Source organism: Onychomys torridus, chromosome 12 (assembly GCF_903995425.1).
Source record: "Onychomys torridus chromosome 12, mOncTor1.1, whole genome shotgun sequence".
In the NCBI taxonomy this organism is placed as follows: Eukaryota; Metazoa; Chordata; class Mammalia; order Rodentia; family Cricetidae; genus Onychomys; species Onychomys torridus.
Genome location: NC_050454.1, coordinates 35,918,641 through 35,940,832, shown reverse-complemented (window position 1 = coordinate 35,940,832; position 22,192 = coordinate 35,918,641). Strand labels below are relative to the sequence as shown.

General features: G+C 39.6%; 1 protein-coding gene across 1 annotated transcript in view; it reads right to left on the bottom strand.

Moving 5' to 3' along the window:
* Tomm70 (translocase of outer mitochondrial membrane 70) overlaps positions 1–21,850 on the bottom strand; it is a 34,814-nt gene extending 12,964 nt beyond the window's left edge. The window contains exons 1-6 of the mRNA XM_036203516.1: positions 21,343–21,850; positions 8,665–8,838; positions 6,830–6,956; positions 4,951–5,060; positions 3,502–3,650; positions 674–881 (exon numbers count right to left, since the gene is read on the bottom strand). Coding sequence (XP_036059409.1) covers positions 674–881; positions 3,502–3,650; positions 4,951–5,060; positions 6,830–6,956; positions 8,665–8,838; positions 21,343–21,675 — 1,101 coding nt within the window. The 5' untranslated portion in view covers positions 21,676–21,850. The remainder of the gene's footprint in view (positions 1–673; positions 882–3,501; positions 3,651–4,950; positions 5,061–6,829; positions 6,957–8,664; positions 8,839–21,342) is intronic.
* Positions 21,851–22,192: the final 342 nt, after the last annotated feature.

The window sequence follows — 22,192 nt, the reverse complement described above, 5'->3', positions numbered from 1 at the left end:
ATCTACTGAGCCATTTTTTTTTTTAAAAGTTGTATTTTAGGTGTCATATCTCAGAAACCACTTCCTACTATAAGATAACAAATACTAATTCCTATGTTTTTTCCTAAGAGTTTTATTTTTAGTTCTTACATTTAGGTTTCTGGTTCCTTTTGAGTTAATTTTTATACATAGCATACAGTAGATATTATTGTTCCTTTCTGTTAAAGCTGTAAGTCACGATCATAAATACAGGTTTTTTCTTCAAGTAATATGTATATTTTATAGCAGAATACAATAGTTTTAGTAATTATGAAATCAGCACAAAAAGAAATTAAGGAAAATTTGTAGGGTAACTTCAATATGAAAATTTAATTTCAAAAGGATTTTAAGAATACTTAGAAGCATCATTCACTGACACTACTATCCAAAGACAATTTTTTTAGTAGGCCATAGCCACAAGAGGGAGCTAATAATAGTAAGAGCTGTAGAAAAAAGATGTCTATTTTCTTACCTGATTTCTTACCCCTTCAGAATCACTACACCAATAGTAATAGATGCATATTCCTCAAAATAAAAAAATAGCCTTTCAGAGAACTGCTAGCGAAATGCTAAGGTATCGAGAAATGCAACTGTAGAAGAAATAATCATGTTTCACTTTCTAACTTTCCACACGCACACACATTGCAAAACGTACCTTCACATTAGCGTCCTTCAAACTGATGACCTTATCTAAGTCAGGCTTGGCTGCATTGGCACTGCCAATGAGCAGGTAGAAGGTGGCTCGCAGTAGTAAGGCTTCCGCCATGTATTTGCCTTGAGCATCTATTTCCTTTGAGCATTCGCTTATGATTTTATCGTAGTTTTCTTCTTCCATATACTGCTTAGCCTTTAAATATCCAGAACTGAAGATGAAAGCAAACAGGACATTAATTACTAAGGAAAGACCAAATGCTAAAACTTGCCACATATGGCACTCCAAACTGTCTTTTCCTCCTATATTAATCCATCAGTATGGGACTGGGGCTGGGGCTAGAGATTAAACTAACTAGGATTTCTTAACCAGCAGGATTTTCTTGATACCTAGAGACACAGCTTTCAAGCAGAGGCAGCAGGGTCATTGGCAGAATGCTTAGGCTAGTACCCCGATCCTAACATTAGGTAATGTTTTGTGAGCTAACGAGAAAGACGCGCTTCTGTAATATGGAGGAGGACCTTGTCTTACTTCCTGTTTGGGGCATATCAGTAGTGTACTCAACAGCTATTCAAGGGATAAGAGGAGAACACAGAAGGACATAGACAATAATCAGGACAAGAAAAGTGGCCAGGCCTGTTTTGTACAGATTACTGTGGAGGATGGAGTGAGTAAGGAAGAAAAACTAGAAGTAAAAACCTGAAGTGTTTCAAAGACAGATTTATTATGCCCCCTTCAGAAGCAGACCCAGACTTAGCTCGGGTCACCAGACTTCAAGCACCTTTACCCAACAAGCTGTCTCGCAGCGCCTCAGAAAGATCTCTAAAAACACAGAGAGTACAACAGTCCTCCTCTTCTTCCTCCCCTCAGTTTTTTCTTATCAGGGTTTCTCTAGCCTGGGACCTGCTCTATAGACCAGGCTGGCCTTGAACTCAGAGATCCTCCTGCCTCTGCCTCCTGAGTGCTGGGATTAAAGGTGTGTGGCCCCACCGCCTGGGTAGAATATTCTTCTAAGATGGTTGTTACTGGAGATGCTTAATGAAGAGGTTTCTGACTGAAAAAAGTATACCACAAGACTTCTAAGACATCTGATTTATGGCAGTCGAACATTAACATGGTGTGAAAATGATAGTCTTTGGAAGTATATACTTCAAATTTTTATCCTGACGTAGACTAGCGACATGTGGCACAATACTGTGCAACGATGCTAAAAAGGGGCAGCGAGCCACAGCTCCCAGTCACCACAGGACTACAAGCAAATAAATGACAGCATACTATTTTGCTCAGTGGGTTACATAGAGTAAACGCATACTTAACTTACCACATTTTCAGCTTACAATGTACTTTATTTATAGGGGTTTAATCCTTCATAAGTTAAAGGGCATTATAAATTAACGTGCAATTTCTCATTTCGGTTGTTATATTCTAGAAGTGTTCTCAACCTGAGTATTGGGCATTACGATTCCTAACAATAGCAAAATTAGTTGAGGTAGCAACAAAATAATCCCATAGTTGGGGGTTGCTACAATATGAAGAACTGTATGAAGGGTTGCAGCACTAGGAAGGTTGAGAACCACTGGTCTAGACAGAGAAAACTAGTATGTGATTTACAAGAATAATTGTATCAAACTCTTCTAATTTCACACTAACCTTTTACTTTCTATTTTGTTGCTCAGATTACCAGTGTAAGAAAATAAGCAATTATATTCAAATCAGATCGAAAGTAAAACGTTCCCACTTACCGAAAACATGTTAAGTAATTACATAGGTCTCTAAACCCTAAAACCACCCTACATGCTATGAATTAGAAGTACTAGTTTCATCAAAAAGATGATGATGCTAAGGCTCAGTGTGAGACTCAACTACAAACCACAAATTCCAGCAAGAGTTCCAGTTGTGAGTTTATGATTCACAGCCTGGCACTGCTCACCATGGCTCATAGAATACGATTAACTGTGCTCTCGTTTTTATGGGATGAAAACTATTTACTTAGTAGAAGAGGAAATTAGCTGTATCACTGTTACTAAAGTTAAGTGACATCTGAAACATATTTCCCAACTATGACTTTCTGAAAGATTGTATACCAATTAACATTTACATATACTGGTGTAACTGTAGACTCCCTTAAAACTCAGTTATGTTTTACTCCAGGGAACAGTATTCGTCTCCCTTCCACATGCATTAATAGATACGCAATTAGAGATATTATTGTCTTCTGTCCGGGAAGTTAGTCTAACTGAAAAACACAAGCACTGACAGATATGAATGAATAGGAAGCCTAGATGATATATATATATATATATATATATATATATATATATATATATATATATATATATATATATATATATATATATATATATATATATCACAAGGTTTCCAGCCATAAAGGCACTTGTCCTTTGGTTTCAGCTTTCTATAGTACCAAAGACAAGAAGTCATTAGGAATGTCACTGTCCTGGACAAGCAGAAAAACCTTAAAGAAACTTATAGCATTGCTAATCGTTCATCAGCGTATAAATGAGAACCACCCTGCACTTAAACTTAAGATAGCACCCTTTATTCAAATCGCCTACCACAGCTCCCTTGACTTAAGGGGTATTTTCTTGATAACCTCACTAAGATCGTAAAAGCAGTAGAAAGTAAAATCTGAAGTACCAGAGAAATAACAGATAACTGCTAGAAAGAGAGGTCTATCCACAGTTATAGACAACTTCAAGTTACATGTAACTGTATCTGTATGTAGATTTTCCTTTAAAGGTGACTGTGAATCTATCTGTGCTCCATTGTCCCAAAGCCCATCCAGCAGACACCCTGCTCAGTATACTTACTTCTCTTTGACTTCTAAAGCTTCTCCTTCCTTGTCTTTATCTTCATCAGACTTCTCTCCTTTGAGCATTGGTTGAGAAATTATATCATCCGTGAAAGAACTGAAGTAAGACTTAATAAACTGTGGCGATGGCATCAGAGGCTCACGGTTCTGAAATTCAATCACGTTTAAGCTTCTTTTTAAAACGAGATAACACTAACCAAAGCAAGTAAACTGCAGAGTCATGACTTATAAACACTGGATTTTCAGTTTCAAATTAACAGACAGTATATTGAGCTCTAAGCCACAGGGAAAGACTGGGAATCTAACATGTTTCCCAGGTGATTGCAAAGAATTTTATTATGAATTGCTCAAAAGCAAAAAAGTTCTGGGCCCTAATACAGTTAGTTATATTGCTCTTGGATTAACAGTGCATGTTGATACGTGAAAGCCTGTGTTAAAGAAACCGGGTGTTTGTTGTTCTGAGACAGGGTCTCACTCTGTACTGACAAGCCCATCTTCAACTTTCAACTGGGAATGCCTTGCTTTGCCTCCCAATTACTGGAACTATAGGCATGCACCACCTAAGCCTAGCTATAGAGATTAGTTACAAAGATCAACGTAGGAGAAAATGGAGTCATCAGTAAAGGGCATGCGAGATGGAACAAGTGCCCTGAACTCCTGCAATCAGCAGCTAAGCTCTGTCAATCTCCCAGCACTCTACTTACCTCTCCCCCTCTAATAGTTAACCGTAGTACATCTTTTATATTAATGACATCTTTCCCATTAAAGCAAAACCCTGTAAGGGAAGAGACTGGGTTCTCTCTCTCCCTCTCCCTCTCTCTCTCTCAGACAGGGTCTCATTATGTAGCACAGGCTGGCCTCAAATATGTGGTGCTCTTCCTATCCCAGCCTCCCAAGTGCTTGAATTACACGTATTATAGAACTGCCAGCTTGGATCTGGGACCAAGCATTTGTACACACTGCTCTAGCATAGACCTTTAACTGAATTACATTAAGAGCTACCAGCCTGGATCTGGGACATGTATTTGTATCCACTGCTCTAGTATAGAGCTTTGATTAACAACTAATGATACAGAGCAAGAGTTGGTAAATATTTTTCTATAAAAGATCAGGTGACAGACAGAGAGGCACTGCAGACTACATAGACTTTGCATACTTGACAACCACTAAAATGTGTTGCAGCCGCACCAAAGTAGCCCCAAACAATATGCAAGTGGTTAACATACAGGAGGCAGACTAGATTTGGTCTTTGCGTTATTGCACGGCAATCCCTAATACATAAAATGAATTATAGTCTCTGAGTACAGGTTTGGGCTTACTGAAAATGGATATGCCATAACAACCTAAGAGTAGGAGAAAAGAAATACAACCCAGTTAGTTTCAGCTGTTACCATAACACTGTCAGTCTCAGGGATAGCCAACAATTCCCCAGCTCATACTAACTTACCTTATATTTTTCTTTGGCATTCTCTTTTCCGAGAAGTTTAAGGACTTTATCAGCTAACAGCATGCTCTGCTCGTTTTGGAAGCCTTCTAATATACACACAGCAGTAACATCTGGAAATGATGTGAAAGTGGAATTATGGAATTATTGTGAAGATGACCAGCAGCATCAAATAGGTACAAGTCAACTACAAAAAGGCAAACTCAACTCACAGCAAGGAGGGACTGTTTAATTTCCAAGAAAATGTCAATACTTTATTCCTCTGGGGATTTTCTCACCTGTGAAATGAATGGGCCTATCCTGTTTATTTCTCATGTCTATCAATGCTCTAACGTTCTGCAGATAACAAAGAAAACAGGGAATCCAGAATCATCTCTTCTGACTAGTAACCCAAGGCAAGTGGACAAGGTAGACACTCTCACATCTTGCTTTGCTGCCCAGGCTGTTATCAAACTTCTGCATACAATTAATCCTAAGTAGCTTCTTAAAGCCTTTGAGTTATTCCCTGTCTCTAAAGCTACTTTGCCACAGAACTCAAAATCTGCCTGAAAACACCACTTTCAACTGGTTATGCCATAGCTCACAATCCAGTGGTCTGAAATGTGAAAGAACAGAAGTTCCTTATCCTTTCCCTCCCAGTATTCATTCAGTAGCTGTTACTTCTCTTTCTAATTTCCATTTTTCACAAGTCCACAGCCTAACTCTTCCAAACAAGTCAACAGGGCATTACAATTCCCTACTAACTTTAGCTAGCTCTAACGCTATTCTTCATTTCTCACTCCATTTCTTTGATCTAAACTCCAATCAACCTCTTCTCTGCCAATTATATCTGCTTCAAAGTCTAGTTCAAAGATTAGTATTCCCATTTTAAAAACAATATTCTTTCAGCCATCATATGACATCACAAAACCTTTAAATTTTCTAACATGATCTAAATAAAACAGCCCCATCCTTTTAAAGGGCTCATTCGTTTAAAAACACAAAACAGAACAAAAAAGCATTTTAGGCTCAGCTCAATGGCGGAAAGTATGCTTAGCATCTGTGAGATCCTGAGTTTTTATTCCCTAGTATCAACCCCAAAACATTATGAAAAGAGTAATTGTGGCTAAATTTTATTACTGATGTTTTTAAAGGACTTATGAACATGTACTCAAAGTACTTTTAGCCTGTAGAAATTACACTTTGGTTTAGCTTCACATCACTTAGAAAAATGAACTTTAAAAGCCTATGACCTGTACTTTAATTGCAGTTTTAGAAGCAGACATGACCAATTAGAGGCAAAAGAACATTTATAACATTTTCCGAGAATGACATACTCTGCAATTGTGTAGAAAATAATGTTTGAAAATATGAAGGGCAAAAAGCATCTTCCTTAATGAACCATCTCCAAATTATTTCACATTTCTACAATAAAATAGTTGAAAATATGTCAACACTAACCTGCTAAAACTACTTTTCTGGTTTCCTTAGTCAAAGAGTTATTCAATGATTCTTAATACTTAATTTCTCAGTTAAGGTTGGGTGTGGTGGTGCACGCCTTTATTCTTAACACCTCCCTAGTTGGGAGGCAGAGGCAAGTGGATCTCTGTGAGTTCAATGTCAGCTAGTCTACATAGTGAGTTCCAGGACAGTCAGGTTATATAGAGCCTATCTCAAAGACACCAATAATAAAAACAAAACAAAGAAAAATTCCACAGTTGAAAACAGATAGAATTTACATACCAGTAATTTCAATTTAGAGAACAAAAATCTCAACTGGGGAGCAGTTTAACAATGAAAGACAATTAGCTGATTTCTACACTCACAGGCAGTTTCATATAAATTGACTAATGACCACAAAGCCTCCAACCATTTTCCTATGAAAACACAGAAACACCCTCACCTTCTAAACACTCCTTCTTATTGTCTAGCTTCTCATGGGCTTTTGCACGTCTAAAGAGAGCTTTCACATATTTGGGATTAAGTTCAACAGCCTTTGTACAATCTTGTGCCACCTCTTTCCATTTTTGCTGTAATTGAAAGCATGAAAAGAACAACAACAAAAAAAAGTTACATTGAAAACAGTTCAACAGAATTGAGTTTTCAAAACCTTACAGGCCAAGTGTTAAGAGTTTCTCAATAAAAGTATTCCCAATTCAAAGAATAACTAGAATATACTATAAATTCATGTGAGCATGCACATGTGTTGTGCGCGCACATGCACGCACACACATGAAATAAAGACACTACACTAGATTTCTACAAATAGACAATGAAGATATTTAGGCTTTCTACCTTAGACCCACCTGTGTCTTTGTGCTCACAGCACATTTTCACTCCTGCTAAAAATGAGAAAAGTAGTCCCTCTTATCACTGGTGATCTGGATCCACCCCTTCCCCATGCCAAGATCTTTACTCTTTCAGTTATTCCTTCTCTGCAAAAGTCCACCTCTCTTCTGAACCATGCCATGACATGGACACATGCCCAGACTTCATTACTCTTTACAGTTACTACCCTGCTTACCAGCAACCTGTCATCAGTTCATCTCGATGCCACTTGACTTGCTATTACATCACTGGCTTCTCCCTTTCAATTCATTGGCTGAATTCCTTCCTTCTACTTGACTACATGCTACAGTCTTCAAGGACTCACCTCTCTCTTCTCCTTGGGTGATTGTCTGGCTTTATTTTACATCTAAAACCAGGTGATCCACAAAGTTAGCGCTAGCTGGGCTACCCTGCTAAATTACAAACGTGTGTTAGACTATCTACTTAGCTGTCTTGCTCCTTCTCCACCTTTATGGTATTAAATTTTTTTGTATTTACTTTTCATATCCAATGCAATAGCTAATTTTGCTGGTCTTCAGCTTTCTCTTACAAGCTGTGTAGGCTATCCCAGCAATATGCTGTCATCCTTTCTGATGCAATATATTCTTGACAGAACAGTGGGAGAAATCTTTGATGATATTCCTCCCCTGCTAAAATTCCTTAAATACTTCCACTGTACTCAAAATCAACTGCAAATTCATTTTGTTTCATTTTATTCATCAGTTTCTTCAGCCAAAGTCTTGCTATGTAACCCATACTGGCCATTACCTCATGATCCTCTACCTCCCAAGTGCTAAGAACACAGGAATATACCATCACACTTAGCTCAAATTTAAACTGACTGCCTACCGGCTTTTCCTGACTTTGTCCCTGCTTACTTCACTTTCATTTACTGTTCTCAGTAGACTTTACTTTTGTAAACACCAAATGCTCGTCTCAGAGCAATTACATGTCTTGGTTCCTCTATTAACACCCTCTTCTCCACTGTTTAAATGCATCAATCCTCTATGAAAGCATACAGTCCTACTGCATAGTCTTTAGTAAGAATGAAGGATTGGCTACACTGATAGGAAACACGACAGTAACAAAAGACATGGCACAAACAGCATGTGTAAAGAACTCATCTTGTTCTTCCTTTTGCATATTGTTGACAGAGACGCAGAAAGTTGAAGTTGAACAAATAGTCTCAAACTGTTGAGGAGGCCAGGATCACCGTGAAACATTAACCTTCTAAACTATCTGATTTTACTAAAAATTAAAATTTGTAGGATTTTGGTGTATAATTTTGGCTAGCAACACTGAAATGAAAAATTCTTATAATTTCAAATTAACTTCAAAGAGTACATTGGATCTGAGTAGAATTAACTGAGGCTTTAAGCAGATAAACAGAGGAAACACCAGAGTACATACCAACTGTTCAAAGGCAGCAGCTCTGTTCTGATAAAATGTAGAGAGGTCTACATTCTTCTCAGTAGGGCACAAACTAATAGCTTCGGTATAGCACTGGATAGCTTGTTCATATTTTCCTGCTTTGAAATATTTGTTGCCTTTGTTTTTGGCTGCTTGGGCTCTATCCAGAGAATTCTGAAATGAGAGAAAACCATTATTAAGAACTGACATTCAAGAATGAATTCAGACAATAGTGACTCACAAGCTGATGAAAGTTGAGACGATGGGATGGCTGTTTACAGTTTAAAACCACTCAGACTTTTCTCCAAAAAGACTAACACGTTAAATATCATTTCTCTATAATTTCTGCCAACATTAGAAGTGACAATGTTAATGTCTGCCAACCAAATGGCTATGAAGACATGTTTCTCAGCCAAAGTAATTTAAACCTCTTGTTTTGTTAAAGTCTAGTCCCAGTATATGAAAACCAGTAACCATAGCTGGGTGTGGTAGCACAAACCCGTAATCCCAGCACTAGAAAGTCTAAGGCAAGAGGTCAAGGCCAGTCTGGGCTAAAGAGCAAGACCCTATTCAAAAGCAAATAGCAACAACTAAATAAAAAAGAGGCCAACAGATCCTCAACTTCACATTTTGAGCAGCAGCAAGGATCCTTATACCAAAGCAAAAGGCGTAGACAAAGGTAGGCTCCTGCTAACAAGAGAGTACCTAGCCTCTCTCAAAATGCTTATTATGTCTACTATCAGTTAAGACACTGTCAAGGCAACCACTGGCAGGCAAAGGGTAGTTATGACCAAAATGATGTGGTCATGTCAACTGATCCCTTACAACCCTCAGAGGATTTTGATAATGGCTACAAACATGTACTACTACTTTTCTTTTTGGAGGTACTAGGAATCAAACCCAGGGCCTCTGACAGGCTAGCAAGCTCCCTGTTTACTCTTTGTTGCCCTTCTTTAGCATCTTATAGTTATAGGGTTGTTGTTTTTTCAGTATAGTGTACAAAGAAGGATTTTTAGGTAACTCAAACTATCTATATTCACATAGGGATATAACCTAGACAGTGTAAGCTGGACAGTGCTAACAAGATATCACACACACATTTTTTTTTTTTCTTCCAAAATAGGGTTTCTCTATGTAGCTTGTCCTGGAACTCACTCTGTAGCCTCTGCCTCTCAAGTGCTGGGATTAAAGGCATGTGCCACCACTGCTCAGCAAATATATGTATTTTTAAAACCAAGATGTGGGATAAAAGGAACCAAGAATACAAATCAATAGATGAATGAAAATCTTTCATTTGTCAACGGATTTATTCATCTTCTAAAAGCTTTTACAGTATAAGTCGAATAGCAATCATGAAATGTAGCTGGAGTTTTCTCTCCGGGCCCCTGCCAAGCAGCTTACCAGTACCTTACAATGAAACATATTTCAAGAATAAATAGGTTACATGAATGTCCCACCTGAAGCCAAGGCTTCATGTGTCCTAGGATGAACACAGCCAAGAACAAAATTGTAAACTTACTTAGAACTTCGTGATATTTTGGGGGGGAGGGGGCACATCCATGGGTTGAAAACATGCTAGAACCAACAAAAAAAAAGACAAATAAACCAGGCATGGTAATGCACACCTTTAATCCCAGCACTTGAGAGGCAGAGCAGGTAGATCTCTGAATTGGAGGCCAACCCAGTCTACAAAGTGTGTTCCAGAAGAGCCAGGACTACATAGGGAAACCCTGTCTTGAAAAACCAAAAAAAAAAAAAAAAAAAAAAAAAAAGAAAGAAAAGATAAACTGACAAAGTAGAACCCCTGTGTGACATTAGAAAGACAACCATCAGGGTGATAGTTGGACAGTTTGTATTTAGGATAACCTCATTAATTGCCTTTCTCAACTAGAAAAAAAAATGCACAAATCATACTGTATTAGGACTGTGTCACCCAGAAGGGAGGATGGGTCTCTTTCCAAAAAACCACAAAGAGAAATTGCTAACTGTTGTGGATATCACTCTGTATAAATAAAGTGCTGATTGGCCAGTAGCCAGGCAGGAAGGATAGGGTAGGCGGGACAAGGAAGAGGAGAAGGCTGGGAACAGGAAGGCTGGGAGGAGACACTGCCAGCCCCTGCCATGACAAGCAACATGTAAAGACACCCATAAGCCACAAGCCATGTGGCAAAGTATAGACTAACAGAAATGGGCTAAATATAAGAGTAAGAGCTAGACAATGGTAGGCCTGAGCTAATGGCCAAGCAGTTTAAATAATACAAGTGTCTGTATGATTATTTTATACATGGGTTGTGGGACCAAGGGGGGCTTGGTGGAACCTGGAGAGAAGCTCTCCTACTACAGCTATACTGAAAGAAAACGAACGCATGCAATTGAGGCACCTAACTCCAACAGAAAGCTGCTAGCTGATAAAGACACTGAGTAGCAGTAAGAGAAGGTAGTGGGGAGAAGCTGCTGGAGCTTGAACGCTGGGCCTCTTACATGCAAAGTACAAGTTCTATCACCGAAATACAAACACCTACAACCCACAGTCAGCCATCTTGAAAAGGGAAAAAATTAAGATAATTAACGTAACAGAGGGCCTATATTACAACAAGTACAGATGAAGATCAAATTAAGTACAAAGTGGAATCAAGGAAACTTCCAGAATGCAATGAGAACAGAGGATGGGGTGAGAAATTTGAAGGAAATAAACAAATAAGTTCCAACATCTATCTAGCAAGGTTCCAAGGGAAAGACATAGTTAAAGAAGGTCTAAAAAATTAGGGAAAAAAAAAAACTACACATTTTTTTTTCTTTCTTTCTTTTTGAGACAGGGTTTCTCTGTGTAGTTTTGTGCCTTTTCTGGAACTTGCTTTGGAGACCAGGCTAGCCTTGAATTCACAGAGATCCGCCTGGCTCTGCCTCCCGAGTGCTGGGGTTAAAGGCGTGTGCCACCACCGCCCAGGCACATTTTTTAAACATGTTATGCTGACATTTATAGAGCAAAAATCCCAAAGATGCTTAAGTAGAAAAGAAAATCAGGTTAACTACAAAAGAAAAAGAACAAATCAGGTACCACTGCCAACATTAGGTCCTGACAAATAATTAACTATCACAAAGCTCTGAAGCAAGAATTTCAACTCAAAATTCTGTAATTTGACAAACAAGTGTATTTGAAGTTAAATACAACACAAACAGACATGACACCACAGCTTTAGTACTAAAATGAACCTAGAGCAGGTGAACGACCAATATACTGAAAGAAAGAATAGCACAAGAACAAGAAGTAAATACAGCAATAATCATTAATGACACTTATCAGTAATAAACGAAATCGGTGAGCCTTTGATTAAGATTTTCAAGTTGTTTAAAAGTAAAACTAAATGCTGCCTAAGTAAGATGACTTAAAGCCAAATAATACAGAAACATTTAAGAAAGGAAAAATAAACACCGTAAAAGCCACATAACACAAAAGGCAGTATCTAAGGGCCACTCTTAAAAGCTACAGATGGAATATAATGTAGTTCTATTGATAAAAGTACAATCTGCCCAAAAGTATAATTATTGATCTTTTGGCTTAATAAAACTTTAAAATAAACATTTTGACTGTCTCTGATAGCACATAAAAACAAAAGAAAAGCACTATTTTATTTAGCACAGTAAATTTTCATTGTTTCTGAGTTACTGGAAGACTGTTTACTACCTTAAAACATTAGGGACTATTTATGTAGAAAATAATGTGCATAACTATCAACACATTTCAGTTATTCCACATTTTAACTAAAGATTTTCTGGTCAAAGTACAGAACACTGTTTCCTTGGTACAAACAGGCAATGAACTCCTCCTCCTCCTAAATCACAAGAACTCAAGGAGAAGCAGGTGGAGCTAGGACTGACAAATGAAGAGGATGGGAGGGACCTGGAGAAAAGGATACGAGATTGAAGAAAGAGAACAGCACTTTTCATTTAGCAAAGTCTAAATGTGTGAAAACCAGCAAACTGAATCTCAACGAGCTACTTACTTCTTAATTTTTCATTTCTTTTTACACATATGGTGTGTTGCATGCATGAATGTCCATGCACCACATGAGGCCAAAAAAAGGCATCAGATCTTCTGAACTGTAATATTATATGGTTATTAGTCACTATATGGATGCTGGGAATTGAACTCAGGTCCTCTTACAAGAGCAACAAGTAACCCAAGCTATCTCTCCAGCCCCTCAATTAAGTTTTATAACAATTTCCTTTTAAAATTACCCTGACTTCTTAAGTCTACTGAAAATAAATGGTGGTCTGAAGACAGAGTTGAAAAAGAATTACACAGACAACAATGAACTGACAAACTCTTCCGAGAGCCACGTAACTACAGTGTATCAGTGTTCACCACCAGGCCTCCCCGCCTGACTCCCTGGACTCCCACTATTTTCTGGCCCATAGCTTCTGCAATAAAACTGCAGAGAAGAAACGGCAACACAGCAAGGATAGTCATGAGAAGCTACCTTTTTGCACCTGATGGACTCTATCACAAAAAGCTGGCTATCAACACACACTAGGCTTTTTAGGCAAAAATGAAATGTACTGAGGGAAAAGACCACAATAGACTTTTTATTTTTTAATACAAGGGGTTTTAATTCCACCCCCACTGAAATCTTTTCATACTGCTTTTCAAAGGCACTTCTTTGTCCATCCACCCTCTTGAGTTATACTAAATAGCTTTAGAATAAAGGCAGAAGTTAGGGAGAAAGCACCTCAAAACAATCCCGAAAGTGTGTTTTCACAAACGAGGAAGGAAGACAAGAAGATCTCAAACATAACAGGCACATCCGGAGAAGCCAGTTCTATCTTTTCATGTAGTCTACCGGTCTATTCAAAAGCCATTAGAGTTATTAAAACAAAGGACAGCATCGTCATCTAAATATTACTGGAAGTAACTTGATTTTGGTAGTCTTTTTGCAGTGCTATAAATTTTATAATTAAATTTTATGAAAAGTTATTTCTCTTGAGTCTTTTATCACAATTAGTTTTATTACACACTGGCTGCATACATACAAGTCTGGCAAGCTTAAAGAACACTAATCTTGGTGAGTCACTTCACAGCGTGCATGCAGTATAAGATGACCTAAGTTTGGTCCTACATAAAAAGCTGGGCATGCTGGCACTTGTGTAATCCTGGAACCAGGCAGACAGGTGAGTCCCTGGGGCTGCCTGGCTGACCAGCCAGCTTAGTCTAATCAGAGCCCCTGGTCGCAGTGAGAGAACCTGTCTTAAGAAACTGAGAAATAATACCCGAATAATAACCTTCACACCCGTGTGTGTGTGTGTGTGTGTGTGTGTGTGTGTGTGTGCGCGCGCGCGCATGCACACTCACAAACATTAATCATTAATCATACCACATGCTAGTCCCACTAGGGAAGCTCAGACAAGATCACCTGATACCAGCGGAACGGTACTTGGGAAGACTTGTTTGTTGCTAGAATTTTTTTTTTTTTTGTAGTTAAGAGTTTTTTTGCCTGGCCCCCACTTAGGACAAATCTTTCTTACCTGTCAGTCCCACAGACGTCCAGACCCAACCAAGTAAACATACAGAGACTTACATTGTTTACAAACTGTATGGCCATGGCAGGCTTTTTGTTATCTAGTTTAGCTTTTTAAAATTAACCCATTTTTATTAATCTATAAGTTGCCACGTGGCTCGTGGCTTACCAGTACCTTATATCTTGCTTGTCATGGCGGCGGCTGGCAGGTCTCTCTCTCTCAGAATTTTCTTTTCTGTTTGTCCCACCTATACTTTTTGTCTGGCTACTAGCCAATCAGCGTTTTATTTATTAACCAATCAGAGCAACACATTTGACATACCGAACATCCCACAGCAATATTTTTTAGTTTTCCATGCTTCCCATTAGCTTATACCCTCTAATAAGAGAAACTGTCTTGGGGGGGAAAAAAGAAAGAAAAGAATATACATAAAAATGTACAAGACGCTGGGCGTTGGTGGCACACACCTTTAATCCCAGCACTTTGGAGGCAGAGACAGGCGGATCTCTGTGAGTTCAAGGCCAGCCTGGTCTACAGAGCGAGATCCAAGATCCAGGAAAGGTACAAAGCTACACAGCGAAACCCTGTCTCGAAAAACCAAAAACAAACAAACAAACAAAAAACAACAAAAGGACAAGACACCAGAAACAGGACTGGAATCTAAAAACAAATCTCTTGACATCATGATTATGTTACAGTGTGTGTTCTAAGTGATATACAATTGGCAACAGCAAATTACTATAAATTCTTAACAAACATATGTAAAATTATCTTGTAATTTTTTTTTTAAAAAAGGATTTATTTTTTGGTGTTGGGCAGTTCAGTGGTGGTGCACAGCTTTAATCTCAGTACTTGGGAGGTAGAGGTAAAGGGATCTCTGAGTCTGAGGCCAACCTGGTCTACAGAGTGAGTTCCAGGACAGTCAGAGCCACACAGAGAAATCCTGTCTCCAAAACCCAAAAACAAAAATAAATAAACAAATTTGTATTTTATTTTATGCAGGACTGTTTTGATTGCATATATTTTACATCTACTTTAACTGAAAAGATCTTAAGTAAAAATGCATTTAGTGAACCTAAGCTAGTTAACATCATAGCTTAGCATCACAGTAAAATGTGGAGTGCTGGTGGTTTATTCACACAACTCTGCTGCCTCTCATTGCAAAAGATTATCCTATAGAGCACAGCACCTAGTGTCTGGAACAAGATGAACATTCAAAATACAGTTTCTACTGAATGTTTGTTGCTTTCATTCCATCATAAAGTTGACAAATTTTAAGTAGAACCATCCTAAATTAGGATTCTTCATTCATTAATTTATGCCTATAAACTTATAAACACATTAATTATAGTTGAAGATTAGTTTCTATCACCTGCCATGTGCCAGGCACTGCATTAAGTTCTGAGAATAGAAATAAAACAGAGCCAACTCCAGTGTTCACAGATTCAAGATTATAGCAGTAAAGGCAGGAATAAGCAACTTTAGTACCATGTGATAAGTGTTATAGCCTGGGGAATTATGGGATTACATAGACAGGGATTTCAGAAAAGGTGAGATGACTTCACTATTGGGTGAGGAGAATGAGAGAGAGGCATCAGGCAATGTTTATAAAACATACAAATACCAGAATCAACAGCGAATGGCAGCTGAGTGGAGAGACATATTCTGTAATCCAGTGCTCAGGTGGGACAAGAGTAATAAGGTTAAAGCAGAATTAACTACAAGGAGGAACATCGTTCAAGATAAATAACTATTATTTTAAGCACGGGACTCATGGGATTTAATCGAATAGTGATAGTGAAGTAGAAGACAACAGTTGTTCTCAATATCCATGATTAGTTCTAGAACCTCCTCGTTCCAACCAAAATCTGTGGATGGTTAAATCCCTGTACATTATTATTTGCATATTACCCAAGTATATCCTCTAGCACAACTGGTTTGATTCAGTTACAGAGTCATGCTCTTCGGCTCAGGCTGGTTTCAAACTTGTGGGCTTACACAATCTTCCCAAGCAGCTATGATTACAGCTTTTTCTATATATTATTTCCTATGTAGTGGAGGATGACCCTGGACCTCTATTTCTCCTTCTTCTACCTCTTGAGTACTAGGATTATAAGCATGTATCACACCTGGTTTTATGCAGAGCTGGGGATCAAAGCTTTGTGTAAGTAAGCTAAGCTAGCCAAGCACTCTACCAACTAAGCCACAATGTCCAGTCCTCTCCTGTGTTTCAATCATCTCTAGATTATTCATTACCTAGTACAATGTAAGTGCTACATAAATTACTACTGTGCTGTTATCTAGGGAATGGTCAGAAAATAATCTGTATATGTTCAATAGTTGTGCAAGTCCCCCCCCCACCGCCAAATATCTTTGATCCTCCATTTGTTGAATTCGTGGATAAAGGAAACATGGATAGAGCTGACTATAATAAAAAAAAATTAAAAAAAAAAAGATAGTAGCTATTCAGTTGAAAAATGACAGCAGTGGAAACAGAGTAGTCAGGTATTTAAGACATATTGTAGAATATTCTGGCTTATTTTCTGATTAGACATGAAGAACACAAAAGTGGTAAAAAGAGATAGTGATGACACCTAAGGTTCTGCTTGGTACATTTTATGAGGCACAGTAATTAAGAAGAGGAGACGGAAATACTTGTGAGACAAATGAAGATTCCTTTTAAGTTAGACCTGGTGAGAAGTATGGCTAACATTCATGGAGTTGGTAGAGTAATTAAGAATTCTCACAACAGAACCTTGAAGATCATTAAAAACAAAAAAGTAGAAGAGACTGGAAAGAATATTAATAATCAGTGATATTTAAAAAAAACGAAGTAAAATCAGGAAAATGTGTCCCATCAATAGAAAATGTTATTAAATGGCAGTATAAATTATTAATGGAAAGAAAAGTATTAATTATAACAGGAGTGTCACAAGTAACCCATGTTAATTTCTTTAAAAAATGACCAGAGCTAAACCTGAGAGTGTATGCATTTAGTCCTAGTACTTGGGAAGCAGAATCAAGACAGTTCTCTGAGTCTGAGGGCCAGACAGACCTACACAATGAGACACTGCCTTTAAAAAAAATGAGAGAGAGAGAGAGAGAGAGAGACGGTGGTGGTAGGGGAGGAGGCAGCACCCATGATGGGTGGCTCACAAACACCTCTAACCTCAGCTCCAGGGGAATCTGATGCCTCTGGTCTCCAGAAGCACCTTCACTCAGGTACGCATAACCATACTTATACACACACAAACACATAAGTAAAAATAAAAAAGACTAAAGAAATAGACTAGAAATATCATTTAGGAAAAGAGAATTATTTCATTTCAAGGAAGATTATCACAGCAAACAATCTTAACCCTTCACTAACATGTTTAAATACTATTCTGGCATAGATCTGTGGTTCCCTAATACTTTATGTGGTATAATATCTGTATGGCTAAAAATCTTGAATATCACAATGGCTACTTTCTCTTATCATTGGATTTAAAGCATAACTGAATAAAAATTATTATGAAATCAATAAATTTATGAAATTAACACTGCTCTTAAACTAATGCATATTTATTAGTGCAATTAGGATACCAGGTTTAGTGTGTATTTGTTAGTCCTTTGAGGTAGCTCAAATCTAGAGCGTTAAGTGTCATGAATAAAATAAGAAATCTTCCAATTTTGAAAATCTGTAATTCAAGTTTAAAAAAACTACTGGAGCAAGATAGAACACTGGTAAATTTTACAACTGCTTAAATGGAATATGGTTTCATACTTCACTTCAATCTTAGAAACTATCAACATTCAGATGTTTTCTTTAATGATATCTTGAAATTCTAGTTACTTCTTTTTTTATTTTGTTTTGTTTTGTTTTTCGAGACAGGGTTTCCCTGTGTAGCTTTGCGCCTTTCCTGGAACTCACTTGGTAGCACAGGCTGGCCTCGAACTCACAGAGATCCACCTGGCTCTGCCTTCCGAGTGCTGGGATTAAAGTTGTGGGCCACTACCAACCGACAATTCTAGTTACTTAAAACCAATATGAATAGCTTTACATTTTTCTTCCAAGCTTTTGCTACCTCATAAAAGTGATAATTGGATATGGTCCACATCACAAACATAAACATCTAATCCACTAGACAGAAACACTGTAATATCTCTAGTTCATTTTACATTTGGGCAAACATAAGCCCTAAGACAAAACTAAACAGACTTTCCATTCACTCTAATAGCGAACTCTGAACAGATACTTGTTGATTCCTAATTCTCTTCAAAATGTAGTTATTTCTCAGCTGGAGAAATAGCACAGCGTTAGAAACCTTCTAGTTTTCCTTCAGCTAAAACAAATGCTCATTTATTCAAATACAGAGCAAGTCCTCCAACCACAGGTAATAAATAAATTAGGATGAACAGTCAGTTACATTTAGATACTCATAATGACACTAAGGAAATTCATTTTTAAAAGACAAAAATAGTCTTTAAAGATTTCTAATGTTGCCTTGCTAAATAATAATCTAGTAATTCCAAGCAAGATTTCAGGAACACATCCCTAAATTCTACATGGTGCAGTAAGTAAATGGTATATGCAAGTGTTTTGCTCAGTTTTATTTTGGAGCAAACGTAATAATCATTTTAAAGCAGTCCAAGTTACACAGAGAATTCAATAGAAGTCAGGTCAGTCAAAACTATTCATTATAAAACTATAAACCACTTATAAAATATGAAAATCATTAGCTGTAGACAATGCTGCAAAACTGAAAAGAGAATTTAAAGAAATCTAAATTCTGAAAGAGAATTTACTAATTCTTTCCAAACCAACAGTAAAAGTTTGCCTGGAATAGGGGACGTGGCTAAAATTAGAGGGTAATGCTAAAAGTTTCATATGTAAAACTCCTTTTAATTACTTTTTAATTGTGTGCGCGCTCACTTATGTGCACCCATATACAGGTGTCCTCGAAGGCTGTAGATACTGGGTCCCTTGGAGCTGAATTACAGGCATGAGCTGTCAGGCACTGGTGCTGGGAATCAAACTCCTGTCCTCTCTGCAAGAGCAGTATGCACTCCTAACTGTTAAGCTACTTCTCCAGGCCAGCTCCCTTATTTTTAATTCAATTATATTTATAATTACTACAGAACCAAGAACTCTTATAAAACTTTCATTTATTTCCTATTCCAGATTAAAATTAAATAGAAATTTTGTATATGAAGTTTCCACATGTACAAAATTTCATACATACGGAAATGATCTTTGACAATGGATAACCAAGTCAAAGAATGTTCTCGATGACCATCTTCACGGGCACTCACAATCAAACCAGAAACAAGTACTTAGAAGAGACTTTTGCTAAAAATATGCTTACAACTTCACTCTGGCCCCAAAGAACAAAAGCCTAACATCCCAGCGTTCATCTTGTGTCTGTCACATTCAGTCCAACTAAAGGCAGCGGTTTCATTGTCCTTAACCTTTTTCCAGTCACCTTGGATTCCAGTAAGAACAAAACTTCAGAGGGCAGAGCACCCTTCAGATGAGGGTAATTATCCTGGATGCCGAGTCCACACCCAGGAACACAGTAATCATCTTGTAGGAACCAGATTAATCCCCTTGGGAGCCCTTCGCCCAGCCCTCCCACCACCCTCTTGCAGGATCACACTGGAGACAAAGGTCAACCACATCACTTCTTGACCAGAGCTGCTGAAGTGCACCTATCCCTTGCTTGATTCTTTCTCTTCTTAAACCTGAAGTTCTTGTGAGCAGCCTAAAGACAAACTTGGGGGTTACTGGTACCTTCTATCTGTCCCTCTTTCCCGGCAGCCACACTAAATAAACCTGCTTTTTACCATTACTTATCTCTGAAACTGGCTTCTTGGGGTTGGTAGGTCCAGCATGGTTTGCACAGTCTAGTGCCCAGGCTTTCATCCTAAATGTTAAAACTGTGCTTTGACATTGTTAGTGCTGGATGAAATAGAAGGGGCTTAATATTTTAATCCTCTTAGCCTACTAGGATGAAAGTGAGATAAAGTGGGCTCACCAATGCTCCACAGGCCAATCTAGAATGACATCTCAGTTCTTAAAGATCACGGTTCCCTCCAACACAGTAATTTCTAGTTAGAAATAGACTATTTCCCCATAGGAGAGAACAAACGGCTTGAACCGTGAGTCACACACGGTAAGCACTACCTCTATAGTCATGTATCAGAACTTCTTCCGGAGCCACTTACTAGAAAAATAAAAATAAATAAAATGGGTCTTCAGTCGGGGTGGAATGAAAATGACTGTCATTCATTTAACTGTACACAATTTTTCTCATGACCATAAGTGTGGACAGGTTGCACGTGTATAAAGAATTTACTTGTGTACCTGGCATTATTCCTGGTAAGTCTCTCTGAACTCAATTTACTCTGGTAACACCACCATATAACTCCAGACCCCGATAAAGTCCCTTACCTCACTCAATCTCAGGCCATGCCAATTCTCCACACAGCTGTCAGATTTGTCCAAAAGATTTAATAGATCATCTGATCAAAGCAATTCATCACTCCAATGCTTGTTCTAACACCAGAGACTCTTTACCTGACATATCAGGCTTGGACACATGTACACACGCAAGTGAAATAGAAAATTTTAAGATGCTTTCAGCCCAAGTATGTGTGTGGGGGCGGGAACCACTATTCCACTCCTTAGAAACTGGCTTACTTCCTATATACAATGCTCGCTACCTAAGGAAATTTTCCAATTGTGTTCCGTAGTTGCTCACCTCTCCCTTCCAAAAGAGGAACAGCTCGTTAGTTATTAAACGGCTCTGGCCTCGGGAATCACGGGAACACATCACAACTCCAACCGCTCGTGAAAAGTACCTTTCTTCGCTTAATAGAATTATTACATTGGTACGTCTTTCCCATACCTACACCACTAGGGATAAATGCTGTGTCACGAGGAGAAACGCAAAAGATTCTGCTGGATTCCCAACGGAAATGGTTAAAGAAAACCTCTCAGCTAGCCTGCCAGGAGCTGCTGCTACTCCATTCCCTACAAAGGCAACCAGACTCGGCTCCCGGGTCCTCTGCGGCCACTCGGCAGTTTCCGACCGGTGGGAGGGCCCCTCACCCGCATAACGGGTCAAGGAAACGCTGCATCCGCTCCTCCCCACCTCGACGGCCCGGGCGGCTTCTCACCATTTCCAGGGTGTCACCAGAACCGTCGGGGTGGCCGCTGCCCAGGGCCGGGCTGGCCCTGCCCTCCGGGGTCTTCCGTTCGCTGTTGCGCTTCATGCCGCCGGCGTCGCCCCGGCCTCCCGCCTCCTTGCGCCGCCGCCTTCGGCTCCACAGGTACATGGCCCCGGCACCCAGCAACAGGGGCGCCCCGATGGCCAGAGCCACGTGCCATCGCGGCAGGGTCCCCGAGCCCGAGCCGGGGCCCGCAGTCCCGCTGCCACCGCCCACTCCGTTTCCAGAACCGGGCGCCGCCGCCGCCGCCATCGCCGCCTCCATGGGCTTAGAGGCGGCCATGACGACTGTCCGCCGCCGCCGCCGCCGCCGCGCCGGTCGCGGGCGCCACGGTCACCGGGCAGCGTGGGGAGGAAGCCGGGAGCGTGGAAGAAAGCAACGCGCGAGCGAGCACGCCAGGCAGCACGAGCGGACGACAGAGAAGGGCCAGAGGTCACCGGAAGCCCAGGGCATGCCGGGCTAGACCCGCGGCTGTGCCCGCCCCTCTCGAGGGTGTAGAGGAGAATCACTTCCGGGGTCAGAAGGCCGGGTCTGAGCCGGGCGTTCTGGGTAGCCTTTCCCTTGTGCCTGGCGCCTGCTTACGATCCCTTGGGAGGCCATCGGTGACAGCTGACCTCTCCTCCTCCTCCAGCATGGAAGGACGGGTGGGGATCCGCAGAGGGACAGCTCCCAGGAGCGTTGGGAGTGGGCGGGAGTGCAGAGGAACTGTGGAGGAGGTAACTGGCCGGCAGGGGTGGTGGGGCCGCCGCCCAGTCGATTGGTGGGTTTAGGGGACCCGAGTGGAGGGTGTGGCTGTGCG